General features: G+C 46.3%; 1 protein-coding gene across 1 annotated transcript in view; it reads left to right on the top strand.

Annotated features, from left to right (window-relative positions):
* Positions 1-21,960, top strand: part of PHACTR1 (phosphatase and actin regulator 1) — a 233,509-nt gene that overhangs the window by 189,850 nt on the left and 21,699 nt on the right. Inside the window, exons 9-10 of the mRNA XM_015429100.1 lie at positions 10,767-10,822; positions 13,435-13,496. Coding sequence (XP_015284586.1) covers positions 10,767-10,822; positions 13,435-13,496 — 118 coding nt within the window. The remainder of the gene's footprint in view (positions 1-10,766; positions 10,823-13,434; positions 13,497-21,960) is intronic.

The raw sequence follows: 21,960 nt of genomic DNA, 5'->3' as shown, positions 1-21,960 counted from the left end.
TTACCTTTAAGTCGCAAGAACCTGGGGAAAATTCAAGACTTTTATCAAACATGGGAGAGTTATTAATCTTGAACACACACTCACACACAAATATATATGTATGCTTTCTGGCATTTACCTACAGCGATTTCTGTAATAATTCAGTTCAGACTCAAGCGTCTGGGCCTCAGCCAAATAAACCAATCATTCTAGCACAAATCTCAAAAGACATTTGTTTTCCTAAAGTGTCATGCTTTCAGTGAGCAAACAAATGGGTGTTTTGCAATTTTTAGTAACATTCTCCTATGACATTTCCTAATCAAGAATTTAATTTATAAACTTCTGTGAGCATTAAGGAGCAGCATATTTTAACATGTATCGATTGACTCTTTAACACAGTCAAATGCAATGCTATGTATCAAAGACTTCTCTTACCAAATTCCAGATGCAAATGTGTGCATGTGCGCGCACACACGCACTGTGGAACGGAAGTCATGTACCACACCAGTTTGTGCACAGGTGTCTCAGGAATGAACCCCATTATTTCTTATTTTGGAATTTCTCTAATTTTTCTGCTTTTTGCAAGGGAAGGCAACTGGCATAGAGTAAACGAGCAGATCTCACTGGTTTCCAGTGATGAAAATTCGGTTTATTCATAATGTCATTAGAATCTTAATGTATTTGTGTAGTATTAATTATGGTTTGTGCAGTGTTTTCTGTTTTGTTTCACTCTGGGCTAAATAAGAGTTTTCAGCTTGAACTGATTTAGTTCTATAAACACGGATTCTCAAGGCTATCATAAAAAATCTTACTCGACAAAAGAGTTCCCTTTGTCTGATCAAGAATAACCAGTAACCCAAACATATGTGTTGGCTTTGCAAATGCTGTGCAAATGGTAGTGTGGCATTGTGTAGCATAGTAATCAGGAGAGAGATACCCGGATCCATCCCACTGACCACATAGTTTCTGCATGCAAATTCTGCTCCTGTGGCTGAACAACAGTCTCTGCCCCTAATCAGCTTCGAGTAACCCACCTGTATGCCACACCTTTGCTGTGGGGCCAACACTTGGTGGTCTCAGCACCAACACAAGATGGCCTGACTTCCCCACAGCAGCTTATATGATCCGGCGAACTCATGCCTTTATAAGTCATGACCACCATTTGATGAGTTTCAGTTGCTTTCCAATGGACCTATTACATCTTAGTTTGGTTTCTACTAGGCAGTGTCCTAAAGCATACCTGCAATAACTAATTGCATCCAGGGCCGGCTCACCCGCTAGGCGAACTAGGCATCCGCCTAGAGCGCCGGGCCTTGGATGGGGCGGTGGGCCCGGGATGGGGTGCCGAACTGTGCCTCCCCCCCTGCCAAAAGCCCACGTGTGCCATTGCTGCTCCTTCTCTGGCGGTGAGCATTTTGCAAAACTGCAGGATCCTACCAGGAGCAGAGGCAGAGGAAGAGGAAGAGGCTGTCCCGGGTAGGGCGCTTTGCGGCAGGGGGAGGATGGCCGGCGAGGCACAGGGTGCTGGCGCCTGGGCGGCCCTTCAGCACCAGCAGCAGGCAAAGCATTGCGGCCACTCGCCCGAGCGGAATGGCATGGCAGCCAGCCAGAGGGCAGTGGAGGCATATTGCGGGCCAAGCGGCGTGGAGGGAGCGTGGGCCACCACCTCCCAGCGGCAGCTGAGCCACCACGGTGAGAGAGGCAGGCTGGCAGCCGCCCACCAGGGAGCAGCAGGAGGCGTCCCCGCCCAACCAAGTGATGGGGGAGGCGGGAAAGGGAATTGCCAGCCAACCTCAGCCTCCCCTCACCTGGGCTCGCTGGCTGGTGATGCCCGGCAGAAGACAAGGAGGAGGAGGCAGCTACGCAGAATGCTGTGCACAGCGAGGCTCGCCAAGAGGTGGGGTTTCCCCGGGAGTGTGGAAGGGGCAGACCGAAGGGCTCCTTGCCCACCCCGGCTGGGCTTCTCCAAAGGCAGTGAAAAGGGGGGGGATTATTCTTAGGTGGATTCACAGAGACTTCCTTCCAAATTATGGCAACCCCGTAATTTCTGGGCGCACATGGGGGGGCGCGGGGGCACCAGAAGGTAGCCCCGCCTAGGGCACAAAAAAGCCTCGGGACGGCCCTGATTGCATCAATTACGCATGTTCAGATTTTGGAGAGAAAGATTTGGCTGTTATCATGAGAACTCCCCAGAGGACCTTTGCAGACAGTTTTATCACATGACATATTTGGAAACTCCTGCTTATTTGCTGCAAAGGATCGATTCAGATATCTTCCCTCATTTTTTTAAAACGTTGAATTTTCCTGGCATTCAGACCGTAAAATATTAGCTGTTGGGGCCATTGTAGTTCAGATTGCTTTGGGGGCTGTGACTGAGCAAGAGTCCAAGGCACTCCTCGGATCATGTGTATGATAGCGATGAAGGTATGATATATGTGGAGCATACTTAGTAAACTGGTGGACAGTGGGAAATGAGCCTTGAAAGCGAAAATGTTCCAGAGTTGCTCCTGGGATTTTCAATAGATTAAGAAAAAACAAAAATATATGTCTTTATAGGTTTTGAAAAATCCTTAGGATTGCAGTAATTCTTCCATAAAATACTTGAGCTGCAGTGGCTCAAGTGGTTAAGATGCTGAACTGCAGGCTGTGGAAGGTCGGTAGTTCAGCAGTTCGAGACCCGGGTGCCGCATGATGGAGTGAGCTCCCGTCTCAAGTTCCAGCTCCTGCCAGCCTAGCAGTCCGAAAGCAAGAAATTGCAAGTAGATCAATAGGTACCACTTTGGTGGGAAGGTAACAGCGTTCCGTGCGCCTTGGTGTTTAGTCATGCCGGCCACATGACCACGGAAACGTCTTCGGACAGCGCTGGCTCTTCGGCTTTGAAACGGAGATGAGCACCACAACCCTAGAGTCGGTTTCGACTGGCTTTCAAGCAAGGGAACCTTTACCTTTTAAAATACCACCTGCCTGCTTAATAAAGAGATGACTTCATTCATAACCTCTCTGTGGGTGCATTGAGGAAACATATCCCTGATAAAGCATTAGACCAGAGGTCCCCCCATGTGGTGTCCTCCAAGTGTTTTAGAAAATGTTTGAGGGTCAAGTGTGACTTTTGCCCAGCAAGCTTTCTGATTGGCTGTGCAGATTTTTTAAAACATTCCTTTGCAAGCAGCTGCCACAACAACACGAGGAGCTTCACTGTGTGACTGTAGGTAAGCCGCGGCAGCTCTTTTGTGTCTGCACCCACCACGCTGTGTCATAATTCCAAAAGTGCCCACAAGCTCAAAACGTTTGGGGATCCCTGCATTAGACAATCACAAACTGCACAGGTTATAAAACTGTCAGTTCGCTGAATGATAAAGACTAGATTCGGACTTCGTAGATGTTGTTATCAACATTTCTTGACATCACACAGTGTATGCTTTTAGTTAGCACAGCTTTAATTGCCCTAGGCAAAATGATTGTTTTCTAAGCCTCATAAGTTAAGCAAATCAACCGGTCCTTTAACTCAAGACGGCTTAAGGCTGATTGCCAAAGCAGTCTGACATATCATAAGGATAGTTACAGAGGTTTCCATTTTCTCAGTACAAAGTGACAAAACAGAGCTGCATAAATGATTGTGAATAATTAGGTAAAGGTAAAGGTTCCCTTGCTCGAAAGCCAGTCGAATCCGACTCTAGGGTTGCGGTGCTCATCTCCATTTTAAAGCCGAAGAGCCAGCGCTGTCCGAAGACGTTTCCGTGGTCATGTGGCCGGCATGACTAAACACCAAGGCATACGGAAAATTACTGTGAGCTTATCCTTTCCTTTATTAACAATAAGATCCTTCAACCGGAGGTCTTGAGCCATATAAACTTATCCAAAGAGGAAGGAATCTAGTCTTGTGCATGGGAGTTAGTTTGCAATATGGTGGTTACATCTTTAAATTCTACAACTGTAATTTGATGCATGTTTCAGATGCCTGGCTTCCAGTGAAATTTTTAAAATGTTTCCTCTACAAATGAGGAGCCAATCCTAAACTGAGTAATACCCTTCTAAGCCCTTTGAGTCTGGAAGAGTTAACTGCTTAGGATGGTTCTTTTGGCATACAACAAACCATACTGGATGATCTGCAAGATTAACACATGGAATTCATTGCCACAGGAGGTGGCGGCGGCTACAAGCATGGATAGCTTCAAAAGGATAGATAGGAACTCTCAGTCTGGGGCAAGTGATGCTCTGTATTCTTGGTGCGATGCCCATTTAACACGGCAAAAACATTAAAGTCTCTTTTTAATTATAAATTATTGGGAGCATTCTGATAAATTATTCCCCCCCCCAAAAAAAAAAAAATAGTTTCTGCTTCAGTCTGACCTAGAATATATCATCATTGTCATTTCTGGCCAAGGAGTTTTTGATTGAGGTAGATTCGTCAGATTATTTCGGCGTGTGAAATTTTATTTTTGAAGTCTTCATGTTCTTTCAGTTCAGCCAAAATGCCCCATCCAAGAATTGAGCAGGAGACCCTTGGCAAACCCCTCGCCTTTATGAATGTTGAACTCGGCATGAGAGGGGGAGTTCCATGACTAGATCACCCATAATTCCATGCTGCAAGGGGAGACCTAGAATTGGAACAAGGAAATGGTGCGTGAGGAGAGGCTGTTTAAACCTTTTCCCCAAGACAATTTTTTAAAAATCTACACCAAACTTTCAAAGCAGTCAGTAGCCCTGCAGTGCAAAAACACAGGCATGACACAGCTACTTATATATTTTCTCTTGAGAGGCAAATATCATCTTCAAGAGAACTATTTAAATCAGGACATCGGCATGGGGGAAAAGGGATAAAATGCTAGCTTCGCTAGAAGGAAATACTACTTTACACAGAGAGTTATTAAAATGTGGAATTTGCTGCCAGAGGCTTTAGTGATGGCCACAGGAATAAGCAGTTTTAAAAGGGGATTAGACAGATCCATGGAGGATAAGTCTGTCAATGGCTACCAGCCATGGTGGCTGAGGGGAACCTCCACATTCTGAGGCACTAAGCCTCCAAATCCCAGAGCCAGGAGGCAGCATTGGGGAAGGCCTCAGCCTCTATGACCTGCTGTTGGCTGTCCAGAAGAACTGGTTGGCCATTATGTGAGATAGGATGCTGGACTAGATGGACCACTGGTCTGATCCAGCAGGGCTCTTCTTATGTTCTGACATGGCTTGGATCACTCGACAGCTGCCTTTAATGTTTGAAAAGCAGTGAGTTCTCCCAACCGGCTGCCAAGTCTGACCCTGCATTTCTCTGTATAAAGCAAACTAAGGAATCCCTGCCTTACTTGAGCATCACCAGTTCACAGGGGTATTTACAGCAGAACCATCGTAATCTCCGTAGCTGAAAAAAGAAGTAATTGAAGCAATTCAGAATGTTACACAAAGGGCACCCTCTACAGCTTTAGCAACAAAGAAGTTTGAGCAACATGATAAAAACGGGGAGCAGCTATTAAATATATTTGCTTCAAGATAGTTTCACTCAAGTTACATTTCAGTCTGACTTACTTGTCTGCAGTCTTTCTAAATGGCGAGAGCCGGTTTGTTCCCTAAAAGGCACCGTAATGACTCTGGGAGGATTTGTAAGTCCACTCTTCTCTGAGCAGTAGGAAGTTTCTGGATCAGCCATTCTGCAGGGTCACTGTACTGATGTAGCTTCCCCAGGAGGCACGGGCTGGGGTCCAGCAGGGCAGGTCACCGGAAAGATTGCTGAGAGGGACCAAAGTCCAGTCCAAGAGGCAAGGGTTCCAGAGAGCAGGTTTACCTACGTCCACTCTAGGATCAAGGAGTTCTAGGCAGCAAGGCCAGTCCAAGGTCAAGGGTTCCAGAAAAGCTGGCTGTCAGGTCCAGTAGCAACAAGGTTGATAACAAAATGTACTTGTTGCATCCACAAACTTCTTCTTCTCCCAGCTGAATTTGTAGCCAAGTCTTAATGAGCTAAACTCCCGGCCAGTTCCTTGGCAGCCATCCTGAAACTGGTGTACTGGTTAACTGCGCAGACTCTAATCCGGGAGAGCCGGGTTTGATTCCCCACTCCTCCACTTGCACCTGGCTGGATGACCTTGGGCAAGCCATAGTTCTGGCACAGCTGTTCTCGAAAAGCAGCAGTTTCTGTCAGAGTTCTCTCAGCCCCACCCACCTCACAGGGTGCCTGTTGTGAGGAGGGGAAGGGAAAGGGGTTTGTAAGCCGCTCTGAGACTCCGAGTGAAGGGCGGGGTATAAATCTAATCTCTCCTTCTTCTTCATTCGTCTCTTCAATTGACAACTGATGACGGGCCATGAGTCTTGCACTTCTTCTCCTTTCTTGCAACTCTAAGCATCTCTGACAGTGTCAGCGCTGCAAGGGTGTGGGTGAGCTAGATGGGCTGGGAGTAGGATTGCCAACCCCCATGTGGGGCCTGGAGATCTTCCGAAATTAGAACTGATCTCCAGTTCTATCTATCCGTTTGTCTGTATGTATGTATGTCTGTCTGTCTGTATATCTATCATCTAAATAAATCAGTCCCCCAGAAGAAAATGGCTGCTGTAGAGGCTGTACTCTATGAAATTAGACTTTGCTGAGGTCCCTCTCCTCTCCAAATGCTACTTTCCCCAGGCTCCACCCTCAAAATCTCCAGGTATTTCACAAGGCAGAGTTGGGAACCCTAGCTGGCAGTGGCTTCTGAAGACTTGTTTACTGCTTCAGAGCTACAAGGTTTTGTCATCATGCCAGGGGTGTCATGCCTCGACGCTCTAGCATTTTAGCCAAAACTCTATAGTTACCATAGAGTTTTTGCCCCAAATGCTAAAGCACTGAGACGCGATATCCTCAGTGTGATGATGTCACTTCCGTGTGACATCATTGTACTGATCACATCGACATGATGGGCCTCTTTGGGGTGGGGCCTCTTTGGGATGGGGCTTTCCCTGCTGGCCAGCAGCAGATTGGAGCCCCAAAGATCGGGGGATCCCCTGGCCAGACCGGAGATCTCGCAACCCCACTGTTAGCTGACCATTGGTGCTCATAATCAAGAAGTCTCATCACTTGGCAAACTACAACAGCAATTACATTACAGTATTTTTAAATCATAATATTATTTGTAGTCTCTGATATCTTATGAACTTCACTTAATAACATGTTGTGGCATATTAGCAACCAACAGGTTGGAACAGGCTTACCTTCAGTATGAAAATATGCCCATCATGATTCCTGGCAATCGGCTGTAGCTGGTGCTTCAGAATATAATCTCTTAGCCAGTTGTGCTGGGGCTTGTTGGGGACGGGGGTGGGGGCAAGCAAAGAACAGTGCAGGATTTATTCCTCTTCTTTTTCTGCACCACAAAACGAATGCCAAATCCTGAACTCTGCTGTTCCACCATGCAGGTGCCTCATAAGGATGCCAGCTGATGTACCAGCATTTCAGTGGATCCCTCTCATTTGATATTCTCCTTAGACTAGCCAAGAGCTGCTGCTTCAAAAGAATTATTTCATTTTGTTTTCATCTTTATCCCACCTTCTATCCAAGTAGGTTAAAGTGGTTTTCTATTTTCTTTTCACAACAGTCCTGTGAGGTAGGTTATGCTGAGAGAAAGTGTGTGTGTGTGAGAGAGAGACTGGCCCAAAGAGAGAACCAGCATGCTGTAATGGATAGAGTATCTGAAGAGCATTCTGGGAAACCCAGGTTCGAATCCCCACTCTACTAAGGAAGCTTCCTGTGTTACTTTGGGCCAGTCATTCTCTCTCAGCCCAATGTACCTCCCAGAATTGTTGTTATGAGAAAACGTAGGAAGGAAGAACTATTTCCATGTCACTAGAAGTCTGCATTGGGGAGAAAAGTGGAATATACATGTAAAAGGCATGCAAAATCATCCATTGGGCTTCATGGCTGAAGGGCGCTTGATAAAATAGCCAAATGTCATTTCTGTCCTTACTTAAATATAATCTCTGTCCATACACTTCCTGAGCAAACTGGGTAAGGTTTGTCAGGAAAAGCAACCCTTTCTAATTCTGTCCACAACAAACTTGTCCCTAAACCCCATAATTTGGCCTTTTCCAGATGCTACTGTTTCACCATATAGTCGATGATGAATGTTCAGTGACTTCCATGGATAAACGCTTAAGGAAGGGCATTCCATTTGCTGCCCAAGAGGGAGAGGCTTGGAACATTTGCATTCAAGAGAAGTTACTCTCCTAGGCGTCACATTTATCTAGTGCTGCCATAATTATGAAGCAATTTAACACGGCAATAAGCTCCAGAAATCTCAGGCATATCTGAGGCTTATCCTATTTACTGCACCTCTGCCCTTTTGGAAAGGTCCTCTGAAGTACAGCTGTTGGGTCTCATTGTTGCCTTTCTTGCTTTTGCTTTGCTGAAAGAAATAGTGTGAGAAATGTGGTGATTCCCCCCACCCACCTCCCATAACTGGAAAGAACACAACTTTACAATCTGCACCATATGGAATTTTATTTATCTTATTATATCTGTTGGGTTGCTTTCTAGTGAGATTCAAGAACTTTAAAACATTTCTGTTGGTGCAAAGAGCAACTGGAAGGCAAGCGCTAGAACATGAAAGCCACAAAGCAGAAACCAGGAGCCAGTGTGGTGTAGTCTGGGTTTGATTCCCCACTCCTCCACTTGCAGCTGCTGGTTGACTTTGGGCAACCCATAGTTCTGACAAGAGCTATCCTTGAAAGGGCAGTTCTTGAAAGAGCTCTCTTAGCCTCACCTACCTCGCAGGGTATCTATTGTGGAGAGGGGAAGGGAAAGGAGTTTGTAAGCCACTCTGAGACTCTTGAGTGAAGGGCGGGGTATAAATCCAATCTCCTCCTCCTCCTCCTCCTCCCCCTGTTCTTCTTCTTCTTCCATGAAAAGGTTACTTAGTAGGATGGTATAGGATGTGCCACCTCCATGGCCATCTTTGTTTTTCGGACACTTCTTGTTCACACACGCACACACAAACAATTCCTTTAATGGCATCTCACAAAAGTAAAGACATAATATCTGAGAAATTTAAAAAATCTTGTTTTTCCTGGTTTCTGCTTTGCCGCTTTCATGTTCTAGGCTGCGCTTGCCTTCCAGTTGCTCTTTGCACCAGCGCATTTTATTTGCTGTGGCTGAATGGCACCAGTGGCAGAGAGAACAAATTCAGTGACCCCCTGATTTATCATTAGCAAACTTTATTTATTTATTTATTTATTTGATTTATACCCCGCCCTCCTCACCGGAGCAGCCTCAGGGCGGCTTACATAAAAATTAAAACAGATAAAACCAGAGCATCTATAAAACCAGGGCTATTTTTGGGCAGGAACGCACAGGAACGGAGTTCCGGCTGGCTCCTGAGTTGGCCACGCCCAGCAGGCACTCATTAGCATAACAGGCCACACCCAACAGCAGAAACTTATTGGAATTGGCTACATTAGGGGTGTGTGGCCTAACGTGCAAAGGAGTTCCTGCTACAAAAAAACCTCTGGGTTTTGACAATAAGGTAAACAGAATAAGAAGCAAAAGGGGTGTGAGGCTGGATGACCACACTTCTGGTAACATGGGGGTATGGCCTAATATGCTAATGAGCTTTACTATCAGGGGTGTGGCCTAATATGCTAATGAGTTTCTGCTGTTGGGTATGCCTTATTATGTTAATGAGTTCCTGCTGGGCTTTTTCTACAAAAAAAGCCCTGTATAAAACCATTCATAAAGTGCTAGTACACAATATTATATGACAATGGCAAAACATTGGTAACAGATCAATCATAATGAGGAGTACAGTCAGCCTTGGTGTTAGGACTATAATCTCGGACCGATTTGTGCTGGCCAAGCACAGGCTGTCGATGGTGGTATTAGGGCACAGGGTCTTATACTTCTATTCAACTATAAGCTACTGGTGCGGCTCCTTGGTCGAATGCCTGCTGGAAGAGCTCCGTCTTGCAGGCCCTGCAGAACTTTAAAAGCTCCCACAAGGCCCTAGTGTCTTCCCGGAACTCATTCCACCAGCACGGAGCCACCACTGAGAAGGCCCTGGCTTCGTAGCCAGGGGAGGAAGTAAGGACTTAGGGAGGCTAAGTCAGTATTGTTCTGGACAAGATCACCATGCCTGGTTGTTGTTTTTCTGGACTGATAGCTGCCTTTGGTTTTCACAGCAGAGGGTTGCCAGGTCCCCACTAGCCACTGGCAGGGGATGATAAATGAAGATTAAACAGGAAGCGTAGAGTTGCCAGATCCAGGTGGGGAAACTCCTGGAGATTTGAGGATGGAGCCTCAGGAGGACAGGGCCCTCAGTGGGGTACAATGCCACAGAGCCCCCCCTCCAAAGCATCCATTTTCTCCAGGGGAACTGATCTATCTAGACTGGAGATGAGCTGTAATAACCAGGGGATCCCCAGGTCCCACCTGGAGGCTGGCATCCCTATCGCAGCCTCTTTGGACAAGTTGGGTAAAACATGGAGGCTCTGACAAGCATAGGGAAGGAGTGATACAGAGCTAAACTTGACATTCTGATAAAAGTCAGGAAGCAGGAAGGAAATTTAAGCAAAGACATCTGCATCGCCTAACTCTCAGCTGATTAGCCTGAGGTGGGGATGGGAGAGGCATGTCTAATTACGACACAGCACGTTTGGTTTCCCCTTGATTGGGAATAAACTACCAGTGCAAGTTATGCTCTGTATTATCGGGAACTGCTGCACACATAGGAACAATGTTATCGTCTCCAATTTAGTACCGCAGTGGGGGAAAGTTACTCCTGAGCATACACTGGAGGACATGCTATGGTCCAAAAATTAATCCTGGGCTTTTTCCGCAGGCGGCTGAGCCAAAGGCCAACTGCTGAAGAACTGGAGCAGAGGAACATTCTGAAACGTAAGTAGCTGCAAGCTAGAACTAGAAGGCGGTGAGAGGACGGGAGAAGGGACAGTCCCGAAATGCCCAATTTCCAGGGAAGTCAGACCAGGGCAATCCCGCTCAGCCTATTTTTATGTCCTGTTGATATCTGCAACAGATTAAAACTGCCATTATATACTGCATGCATGTAACAAACATCAGCACTTTTACCACAATGCTTCGGTGAGAACATATTTGGGTCACAAGTAATCATTCAAGAAAATCCAAATTAAGGCCCATCAATTCGTCTTTGTTTTTAATTTTGCAGCACGGTTACGGAGCTGTTTCCACATGTAATTTCTCCACTGCTGCTGTGGCTGTTCCCCATCGTTTCCTTCCTCCGGTCCCCCCAGCAGTGGCAATCCACACACACCCATACCAACAATTGGCAATTGAATATTGTTATATCGCTATAACGTTATAATAATGTGTATAAGGGGTGGTCTGATTTTGCAGCTTTCCTTTTCTAAAAAGTACGTAGCCCTTCCGTTGCAGAGGTATGTCTTATATCTCTGCAATTAAAGGTGCTAGATATTTACTTATTTTTTAGATGAAAGCTGGAAATTCAGAGAAAGTGTCACACATATAGTTATAATGTTGTAGCGCGATAATGTTATTAATATGCTGATTTGAAAAAGGTTTCCTTCCTCCGGTCCCCCCAGCAGTGGCAATCCACACACACCCATACCAACAATTGGCAATTGAATATTGTTATATCACTATAACGTTATAATAATGTGTATAAGGGGTGGTCTGATTTTGCAGCTTTCCTTTTCTAAAAGGTACGTAGCCCTTCCGTTGCAGAGGTATGTCTTATATCTCTGCAATTAAAGGTGCTAGATATTTACTTATTTTTTAAATGAAAGCTGGAAATTCAGAGAAACTGTCAAACATTTAGTTATAATGTTGTAGCGCGATAATGTTATTAATCTGCTGATTTTAAAAAGGAAAGGAAAAAGCCTCCCCGGTTGTGGGGTTAGGAAGTTGCTGCTTTTGGAAAGATGGCTGCCATGTAGGTGGGACTGGGGAAATCTAGACTTTCCCGCTTATACAACAGCCATCCAGGATTTGCTGTGATTTTTCGTAAAACTACACAGCAAAGTAGATTCAGGAAAGCTTGGGGGAAAGCAAGGGAAGCCCTGGAAAGTGTACAAATACACTATTTTGTGTGCTGGAGCAGAAAAAGAAAGCCGTTTCCCAGCAGCTCTGAACCTGGGGCAAACAACCTGAGTGGATGTGGCCTCAGATTGAAGTAAAATCATTTATTCTTTATGGACGGTTTTCTAACCGACAGCTTTCCTAATAAGCTAATAACCTCCTAGTCGGTTTCTGTTAAATTCTTGAACTGTACAGTTATATTTTAGAGCCACCCCACCAGCACGGACGTAATGGCAAAATCCCGTTTTGTCCATCACTACAATGAGAGATTTGCTATGCAGCCACAATTCAGGAAAGGCTGTGGCTCAGCCTATGCTTTGCATGTCAAAGGTCCCAGGTTCAATCCCCGGCATCTTCGGTTAAAAGGATTGGGCAGTAGGTGACCTGAAAGACCTCTGCCTGAGACCCTGGAGAGCTATGGCCAGTCTGAGTAGACAGCAGTGTTCCCTCTTAGCTGAGTTAGTGTGAGCTAGCTCACAGTTTTTTAGCCTCCGGCTCACACTTTCTCTTAGCTCAGGAAGAATGGCTCCAGGACAAACTAATTTATGCAGTAGCCAAATCACCTGCTCACAACTTTAGTGCCAGTAGCTCACAAAGTAGGATTTTTGCTCACAAGACTCCACAGCTTAGAGGGAAAATTGGTAGACAGTATTGATCTTGATGAACCGATGGTCTGATTCAATGTAGGGTAGCTTCATGTGTGTTTATGTGTGATGTGAAAGACAAAAGCCATGTAATAACAGTTATTAAGTTGAACTGAAGAAACACATCATAGTGTACAAGCTTTCAAGTCCTCCGGAATCCTTCATCAGGCTGAGAAGGAAGGAAGGAAGGAAGGAAGGAAGGAAGGAAGGAAGGAAGGAAGGAAGGAAGGAAGGAAGGAAGGAAGGAAGGTCTCTCAGATCATAATCTTTAAGCTGAGAATGGAAAGGTGGAGCTCATGGGATCGAGTGCAATCAAGTTGCGTGAATGACCCATTCCCACAACATATCTTATATATAGAACACCTCCGGGGGCTCCTTCTAAGAGCTGTTTCATAAAAGCAAAATTTTACCTCAGAATGCATCTCAGACTGTTTGCTCTGTCTGTGCTAGCAGTATCATGCCTCTCCTTCCCCACAGCAAACAGGCCCTTAGGCACAGCAGTAATGATGGAGGATCCACCTCATGACTGGTATAAACTGAGCTATGTTAAGAAATAAAATTTCTGCTGACACTTGGCCTGACCAGAAGGGATTTGGATGTTTTTGTACAGTTCACTGAGAAAGGCATGTACTGTGGGATGGCCAAAGTTCATCGTTCTCTCGGGTCCTTTCTCCGTATCAGAAGAAGGCCTGAGATATTGATAGCCCCCGTCCTAACAGATGCCGGCTTCTGTATGTTCTCCGTGTCTTATCAGCCTAACCAGTCTAGAACCTTGTAACTCTTTTCCAGCGCGGAATGAACAAGAGGAGCAGGAAGAAAAACGGGAGATAAAGAGAAGATTAACACGTAAGGTGAGAGGCTGCTGTTATCTGTTAAGAAAGGGGGGCTTTGGGAGCTTTCCGCTGACACTTTAATTCCTTGCCATTTTCACGGTTGGTGTGTGTGTTGCTGGGGTTCAGTTTTTTTCCCCTTCTACCAGAGCACAGCTTATAATAACTGTATTCTTTGAGAGGAAGTGCTTAGTTCTGGTGGCCCTTTCTTGCACACCCAGGGAAACGCTGATTGCCACTTCGGGGCTAGGAAGCCATTTTTCTCTAGGCCAGTTTGGCTGAAGATCCTGGAGGTTTTTTGCCATCTTCTGGGCATGGAACAGGGGTCACTGGGGGTGTGGGGGGGAGGTATTTGTGAATTTCCTGCATTGTGCAGGGGGTTGGACTAGATGACCCTGGAGGTCCCTTCCCACTCTATGATTCTATGATACTTAAAGCAGTTTATTTATTTATTTCCTTTGATATATATTTTTTTATCCCGCCCTCCCTGCCAAGTTCCTGAGGATATCCTTTCAAATGCCGAAGGAGATATTCCTGGAAATAATGACCAAGACATCCTAACAGGGCTGGTTCTGGGTTTGGGGGGGCCTGGGCAGAGTGTTCCCAGGGCCCTTTCCGGCTTCCTCTGGTCACCTCCAGGCCCTCCTCTCATACCCTCCTTCTATCCCACCCATCTGCATGCTTCCCACTTGCCTCTGTGTCCTTTCCTTGCCTGCCAGCAAGCCCTCCTACCACCGACAACACTCATAGCCTCCTGCACTGTCTGCAACCCTAGGAGACACTAGCGATGCAAATACTTGGGAGGTCTGTGGTAGAATGCCAGCAAGTGAATAAGCCACAGGTGACAATCGTGGTCCCTGCCCAAAGCCCCAGGCCCCAGGCCCCAGCAGTCCTCGAAAACGGGTGAGCGGGGAATGCCACATGTGCAGCAGAGCACGGTACACAGCTAGCGAGATACACTGCACTCAGCGGGTCACCAGTTTTGCAGGTCTGAGTTACAGCCAGTTTCAGCATCACATTTGTTGTGATGTTAATAAACACACACACACACACACGCACGGCGATAGCCAGAGGGTGTGTTCTTTTGTAACGGCAGAGAGAGCAGCATCTCTCGTGCTGGGTCAGAGGGGCTGTCCCAGACCCTGTCACTGAGTGTTGCTGAATGAGGAGAGAGACCCGGCTCCTTCCCCAAAGGAACTAGGAGATGGTGACAGAACTTAAGGCCGGCAGCACTGGGCAGCTGTGTCGCTAATGGGTAGCCACAGGTCTTTTTTTGTAGAAAAGCCCAGCAGGAACTCATTAGCATAATGGGCCACACCCAACAGCCAAAACTCAGTAGCATATTAGGCCACATCCTGACACCACAGCTCATTAGCATATTAGGCCGCAGCCCCATGTTGCCAGAAGTGTGGTCATCCAGCCACACCCACCTTTTGCTTCTTATTCTGTTTACCTTGTTTGTTGTCAAAACCCAGGGCCTTTTTTTGGTAGCAGGAACTCCTTTGCATGTTAGGCCACACACCCCTACTGTAGCCAGTCCTAATGAGTTTCTGCTGTTGGGTGTGGCCTATTATGCTAATGAGTTTCTGCTGGGTGTGGCCAACTCAGGAGCCAGCTGGAACTCCGTTCCTGTGCGTTCCTGCCCAAAAATAGCCTTAGGTAGCCAGCTAGCAGAACCCGGAATCAGCAAGCCAGGTCATCAGGACCAAAGCACCGAAGAGCCAATCGTGTTTAACTTCACAGAAGCACGGGCAGAGCAAGGGGGCTTTCGGCTGATCGTATGTACACTTACTCAGAAGCCAGACTCTGTAAAATTCAGTGGGACGTGCTCCCAAAGGAGTGCCTGTGGGAATGCAGCCTGCAGTGCCCAGGGCTGGATCCTACAAACCGTGAGCAAAAGGACCTCCTCGCATGAAGCTGTCTTATACCGAGTCAGACCCTTGGTCTAGTATAAACGGCAATGCTCATCTGAGGAGAAATGGGTGTGGAGTTGGACAGGTCAGGGCTCTTTTTGTAGAAAAAGCCCAGCAGGAACTCATTAGCATAATGGGCCACACCCAACAGCAGGAACTCAATAGCATATTGGTCCACACCCCTGACAGCACCGCTCATTCATTAGCCTATTAGGCCACACCCACATGTTACCAGAAGTTTAGTCATCCAGCCACACCAACCTTTTGCTGCTTATTCTGTTTACCTTGTTTGTTGTCAAAACGCAGAGCTTTTTTTGTAGCAGGAACTCCTTTGCATGTTAGGCCACACACCCCTAATTTAGCCAATCCTTATGAGTTTCTGCTGTTGGGTGTGGCCTATTATGCTAATGAGTTCCTGCTGGGCGTGGCCAACTTGGAAGCCAGCCGGAACTCCTTTCCTGTGCGTTCCTGCCCAAAAATAGCCCTGGACAGGATTCGGCGTATTGTATCCCACCCCGTTTTGAGGTATTCATGAACTTCTTGCCTCCCACCCCATGCAGAGCACAAATAGGTAGGAGGCCTTTGCTCTTGTCCTCTGAATTCCACTAGAAAACAATAGCCTTTAGTTGTTTGGGTTATTTTGTAGATCGACTGAATGATAACGGTAGTGGGCACATCAGCACCCTGCTAGTGGTCACAGTCCTAGCTGGGGAAACCCAGAAACTTCGCAGCCTTTCAGACCACGCTCTATTCTTCCCGCAAGCAATTTGGCAGGATGACGTTGGATATTCCTGAGCTGCAGCTATGTGAGACCGTACTGCTCTGCCCTATTTTTGTGGGGTTTGAACTTAGCGCGGGGGGGGGGGGGGGAGACCTCCCAGGAAGACTCAAGCTGCCATGCAAAGGAAGATCAATAGCAAACCACCTCTGCTCATCTTGAAAACCCTGTGAGGTGGAATCCATGGGGATTGCTATGAGTCAGTTGTGATTTGACGGCAAACATTTTGCTTCGTTTAAGAGATCTCAGTGCTACATAGCTATTTCTTGTACGAGAGAGCTGTGAAATATAGCAGTTGCTTGCCACAAAATGTGTGCGTGTGCTATCAAGCGGCTTCTGGCGACCCTGTGAACTAATCAAGATGGCCGTGTTAGTCTGTCCATAGCAGTAGAAGAGAGCAAGGTGTCTGAAGAAGTGAGCAGTGACTCATGGAAGCTCATACCATGCCACTTATTTTGTTAGTCTTTAAGGTGCTTCTAGGAGCTGCAGTGGCTCATGTGGTTAAGACGCTGAACTGCAGGCTGTGGAAGGTCAGTAGTTCAGCAGTTCGAGACCCGAGTTGCCACATGACGGAGTGAGCTCCCGTCTCTAGTTCCACCTCTTGCCAACCTAGCAGTTCGAAAGCAAGAAATTGCAAGTAGATAAATAGGTACCGCTTCCTTGGGAAGGTAACAGCATTCCGTGCACCTTGGCGTCCAGTCATGCCGGCCACATGAGCACAGAAACGTCTTCGGACAGCGCTGGCTCTTCAGCTTTGAAATGGAGATGAGCACCGCAACCCTAGAGTCGGATTTGACTGGCTTTCGAGCAAGAGAACCTTTACCTTTACCTTAAGGTGCTTCTGGACCTTACTCTTTTTTACTGCTATGAATTAATGTCCTCCAAAGCATCCTATGGTTAACAGCCTTGCTCTGGTCTTGCAAACAGAGGGCCTTTGTGGCTTCCTTGGTTGAGTCCATCCATCACATGTTGGGTCTTCCTCATTTCCAGCTGCCTTCAGCTTTCCCTGGAGTTATCGCCCTTTCCAGTAAGTGTTGGTATCGCTTCTCGGCCTTTCAGCTAAGATCAAGTGCGTAGCAGTAAGTCTTGGTTTCTCATAATGTGACCCAAGTATGATAGCCTCAGTTTAGTCATTTTAGTCTAGGGAGAGTCTGGGAGAGCTTGTTTGTGTTTCTGCGGGTCCACAATATCTGTAAAACTCCAGCACCAGCTTTCAAACGAATCTACTTTCTTTAGCTGTTATAGATTTTCCAAGTTGTATGGCCATGGTCTTGTCATTGTAGGACCTGACATTTCGCCAGTAGCTGTGACTGGCATCCTCAGAGATATAACACGAAAAGATGGAGTACTCTCTGTGTCAAGCCTTCGACAACAAATCTACTTTCTTCCCGTCAGCGTTCCTCATTGCCCAACTTTCACACCCATTCATAGTAATGGGGAATACTGGAATACCATAGCATGAATTAACTCGATCTTGGGCTCTTTTTGTAGCAGGAACTCCTTTGCCTATTAGGCAACACACCCCTAATGTAGCCAATCCTCCATCAGCTTTCTTCCCATCAGCTTTCTTCATTGCCCAACTTTCACACCCATTCATAGTAATGGGGAATATTGGAATTAGGCTACACACCCCTAATGTAGCCAATCCTCCAAGAGCGTAAAGTAGCCCCTGTAAGAAGAGCTCTGTAAGCTCTTGGAGGATTGGCTACATTAGGGGTGTGTCGCCTCATATGCAAAGAACTTCCTGCATATTGGAAACTTCTAGCCTTAAAAAATTTACATTTTTATGCAAGCCACAATTATACAGGAAAAGAATGGATGTACCTGTAGCAGCTCCAGGAAAGCAAGGACGTCTGACTGTATCTTGTTCTGTTGATATCGACAGACAGATACATACAAGGCATATGGCTGTGATTCATCAGTTCTTGCTTACGCTCCCCATCTCTGCTCTAGCAAGGATGCCTCCAGGCAGAGCTCCCTGCCACACCCTAATCCACAGAGGAATCAAAGGCTGAAATATGCAGAAGGCCAAAGGGCAGAGAAATGCTCAATGAGCTTATTAAGTTCTCCACCCACACTAGCTTTACATTCCCCTTCCCAACTCTCTCACCCCTAACCCAGTTAGGTCTGCCCTGCAAAGAACTTTAGCTGTCCCCCTAGCTGACTTTATCTCCTGAGGCCCTTGGGCATCATTAAGGTTTTTACCGGCAGAACATAAGATGTGCTTTTCTGGAAAGTTTTTTTTAATACTTTCCATTTATTAATCGCATTCCCCAGTGGGCTCAAAGCGATGTACAGTTACTCCATATATAGACAAGGGACTGACAATGTTCGTAGGGGATAGGGAAGACAACATATGTTGACTTTTTTAATGGCACGCGCCGTCACTGCCCGGTGTAGATGTCTTCTGGCTGGCTCCATCATTTTCCCGCACGGCTGCTTGCTGGCCAGGCCTCAGGACCCGTATGTCAATCGCCACACTGCCACCGCCTGGCCGGAACATCCATTGCAGGCGTTCTTTTTCGTAGCCAGGAAGCTGTTTTGCCTTTACAAGCCTTGACCAGGTGTCCGACCGTCAGCTAACGCCCTCCCAGAAGGGAGGTTGGCGTGCCCACCCTCGCTAAGGAGTGGTTCCCATTTTATCTACTCGCCGAAGCTTTCGAATCGCTGGGTGGACAATGAGCTGGGGACAACAGGCTGGCTGCTCACACCAGCACGGGGCTTGAACTAACACAGTTCAGATGTTAAGACAGTGGGATATACCCACTGTGCCACCGCTCCCCTATTCCATAAAGCTGAACATTTGGTGCCATGGCACCAAAAAGCTGTTTAACCACATCGCCTTTGTAGATTAGCATCTTCTTTAGAAAAGCTCAAAGTTTCGTCCACTGGGGAGACATTTTTGTGGTGCCTCAAAAGGATGTGGCTTTGGCAGGCAGCTTCCTTCATTTGCTTCTGGATGATCCCTCGTTTCTCAGTGTGGATAGTGGTCTGCAGGGGGTTTTTTTGGGGGGAGGGTTTAGAAAAAGAGGTGCTGGAACTCTCAAGAGGGAAATGAAGTTTTCAGTGTGTATACTGAAAAACCATGAACTTCAAATGAAGTTTTCAGTGTGTATACTGAAAAGTCATGAACTTCTAAACTTTTTAAAGAGAATTTTGTCGAAGAGGTTCCGGAACTCCATTCCGACGCATTCCCCCAGAAAAAAAAACATTATGACTTTGTTCTTATACCTTCTTTCCATTTGTACCACACTTCTTCTGCTGTGCAGACGGTCCTCCACAGCAGACCGGGTTCCTCTTGCACTAGAAACTTTTCACCTCCTTGAAAGTTATTGGTCTTGTGTGAGCAGAAGTATCTAGCAGTGGAGGAACACGTGCTCCACTCAGGGGTCATTTCCTGCAGGAGCGCACAGGAGCGGAGCTCCGGCAGTAAAGAGCCCAGGGGGCGGGCACATGCAACAAGCCCCGCCCCCTGCTCCCAGCAGCCCTCAGTCAGAGCAAGAAGCAGCCAGGTAAGCTGCAGAGCTCCCCCCTGCCCCCTGGTCCAAAACAGTCCAGTGGCACCTTTAAGACCAGGTTTTATTCAGGTACAAGCTCTCCCTCCTCCGCTGCGAGGGCAGATCTGCATGCCCCCCCCCCAATAGCTAGCAATCCAAAAGAGTCCAGTGGAGCCTGAACGGTGGGTGTTACTTTCTGACACACTTCCGGTGATGTCAGGGGGTGTGACATATGCAAATGAGTGGTGCTAATGAGTTATGCTAATGAGCTCCTGCACCTCTTTTTCTACGAAATGACCCCTGGCTCCACTACAGATCACCACCTCCACAATGGATGCAAGGGAGAACAAGTGGAAACAAGGTATAGGATCAAAGCCCATAACTGTCATGTTCATCTTCTTGGTGAACATCCCTTCCCTCTACCATAACAGAGTCCCTTTCATAATATTTGGTGATAGTCATGGTCTCCACTTGAGTAGAGTCGAGGGAACATAAGACTGACAGACCATATCTATTCCACCATATATTTTTGTCTAGATTATTTATTTTATTTTATTTCATTTCATTATATTTATACCCCGCCCTCCAGTGATTAAGTAATATCAGGGTTCTCTAGCCTTGCAGAGCCAGGGGGCACCTTTGGAATTCAGACCCAGGGCTGTGGGCACAACCACAAAATGTCAGGATCAGGGTTACATAGAACTCTAGTAGTATCTCCTCAACATTTCAGGCACAAGCCCTGTTTAGCAGGATGCCTTTTAATCTTTTAACAGGATGCCTTTTAAGCCAATCAGAAGCCATGCCGGGCAAAGCCACAACTAACCCTGCCCACTTTCTTACTTAGGGGGCACCAGGAAGAGCCATACCACATTGGGGACCCCCAAGTAATATGTTTAGTTGGGGGGAGGTTGGCAAATTGTGTACATTCTATGGATGTTAAGGCTAGGATTGTCAACAGGCCTGGAGGGGAAAGTGTCCTGTCCCTTTAATAGGGGATTAATTGGATGTTATTTACCAGGTGGTATTATTTACCTCTGTGCCATCAACTGGCCATTTCAGCACATAAACCCTTTATTAAAGGGGCAGAACATTTTTCTCCGGCCCTGTTGGCAACCATAGTTAGAGTACTCCAGAGAATCAAAAGCTTGAACGTGGGTTTTATTCAACAAGAAGGCAGGATATGATTATTCTTTCTTTTTTTTAAGCGCAATGAAGGGTTTTTTTACTACCCTGTTAATGAAACGTTTCCTTTTTCTCCTTGCCTGAAACAGAGACTATTTTGGTAGCAGTGAAAATTGACTTTGCTGTGAAGTTTATATCATGTTTTTAAGTCTATATTTAGCTTATATGGTTTCCTACTTTGATCGCTTGTCATAGTAAAAATATAAATAGAGCATTAAAAATGCTACATTTAAATAGCATCCAGAATATGTAACAAAGTCAAAAGCTTTGAATTTCAGTGTGATAACACTGCCACTTCATCCTTAATTTATGCTGGGGGGGGTTGGTGGGTGATGCTGCATTATTATGAGCAAAGGATGGAACATCCACTTTACCTTTGAATTCCCTGGCTTTTAATCCCACTTTGATATTTAACATCAGGTTTCAAGAGGGTATGTTGCTTGTTTGGTTTCAGGCTGCAGAGAATATAAATAGTCATCTTAGACTGCTGTGGGAGCAGCAGCAAAGATAAAAATTTGCACTCTTTTGTACAGCAGTGTCTGAATGATATCCTACATACATAGGTCATGACGCGTTCGGGATTTTTTGGGGCCGCCAAATAGCTGGCATTAAGGGGTGTTTAAAGGGATTGCCATCTCTTTAAACACCTTCTGGGTGAAGCCGCAGCTTGGAGAAGGCATTTAAAGGGACTGCATTCCTTTTAAATGCCTTTTCCCCCCCTCCATTGAAAACAATGGAGGATGGGATCACCTTTTTCTGGAGGCATAGAACTGGACCCCTTGGTCCAATCTTTTTGAAACTTGGGGGGGGGGATTGAGAAGAGGAACAAGCAGCAATGTGCAAATTTGGTGCCTCTACCTTAAAAAATAGCCCCCACAGAGCACCAGATACCCCCGGATTGATTCTGCATTATACCCTATGGAGAACCATTGACTACAAGGTCCCCATAGGGTATAATGGAGCCAAACTTTTTTTTGGCAAGCCTGGATATTTACCAGATCTGAATACCATATTGGTATTTGGGAATATTGGGAAATACCTATATTTTTTTGGTTCAGTATACCCAAACCCAAAAAATACCGGGGGGGGGGGGGGGCGAAAACCAGCCAGAGAGA

Source organism: Gekko japonicus, unplaced genomic scaffold, assembly GCF_001447785.1.
Source record: "Gekko japonicus isolate JY-2015 unplaced genomic scaffold, Gekko_japonicus_V1.1 scaffold1913, whole genome shotgun sequence".
Lineage (NCBI taxonomy): Eukaryota > Metazoa > Chordata > Lepidosauria > Squamata > Gekkonidae > Gekko > Gekko japonicus.
This window is presented reverse-complemented; position numbering and strand designations above follow the sequence as displayed.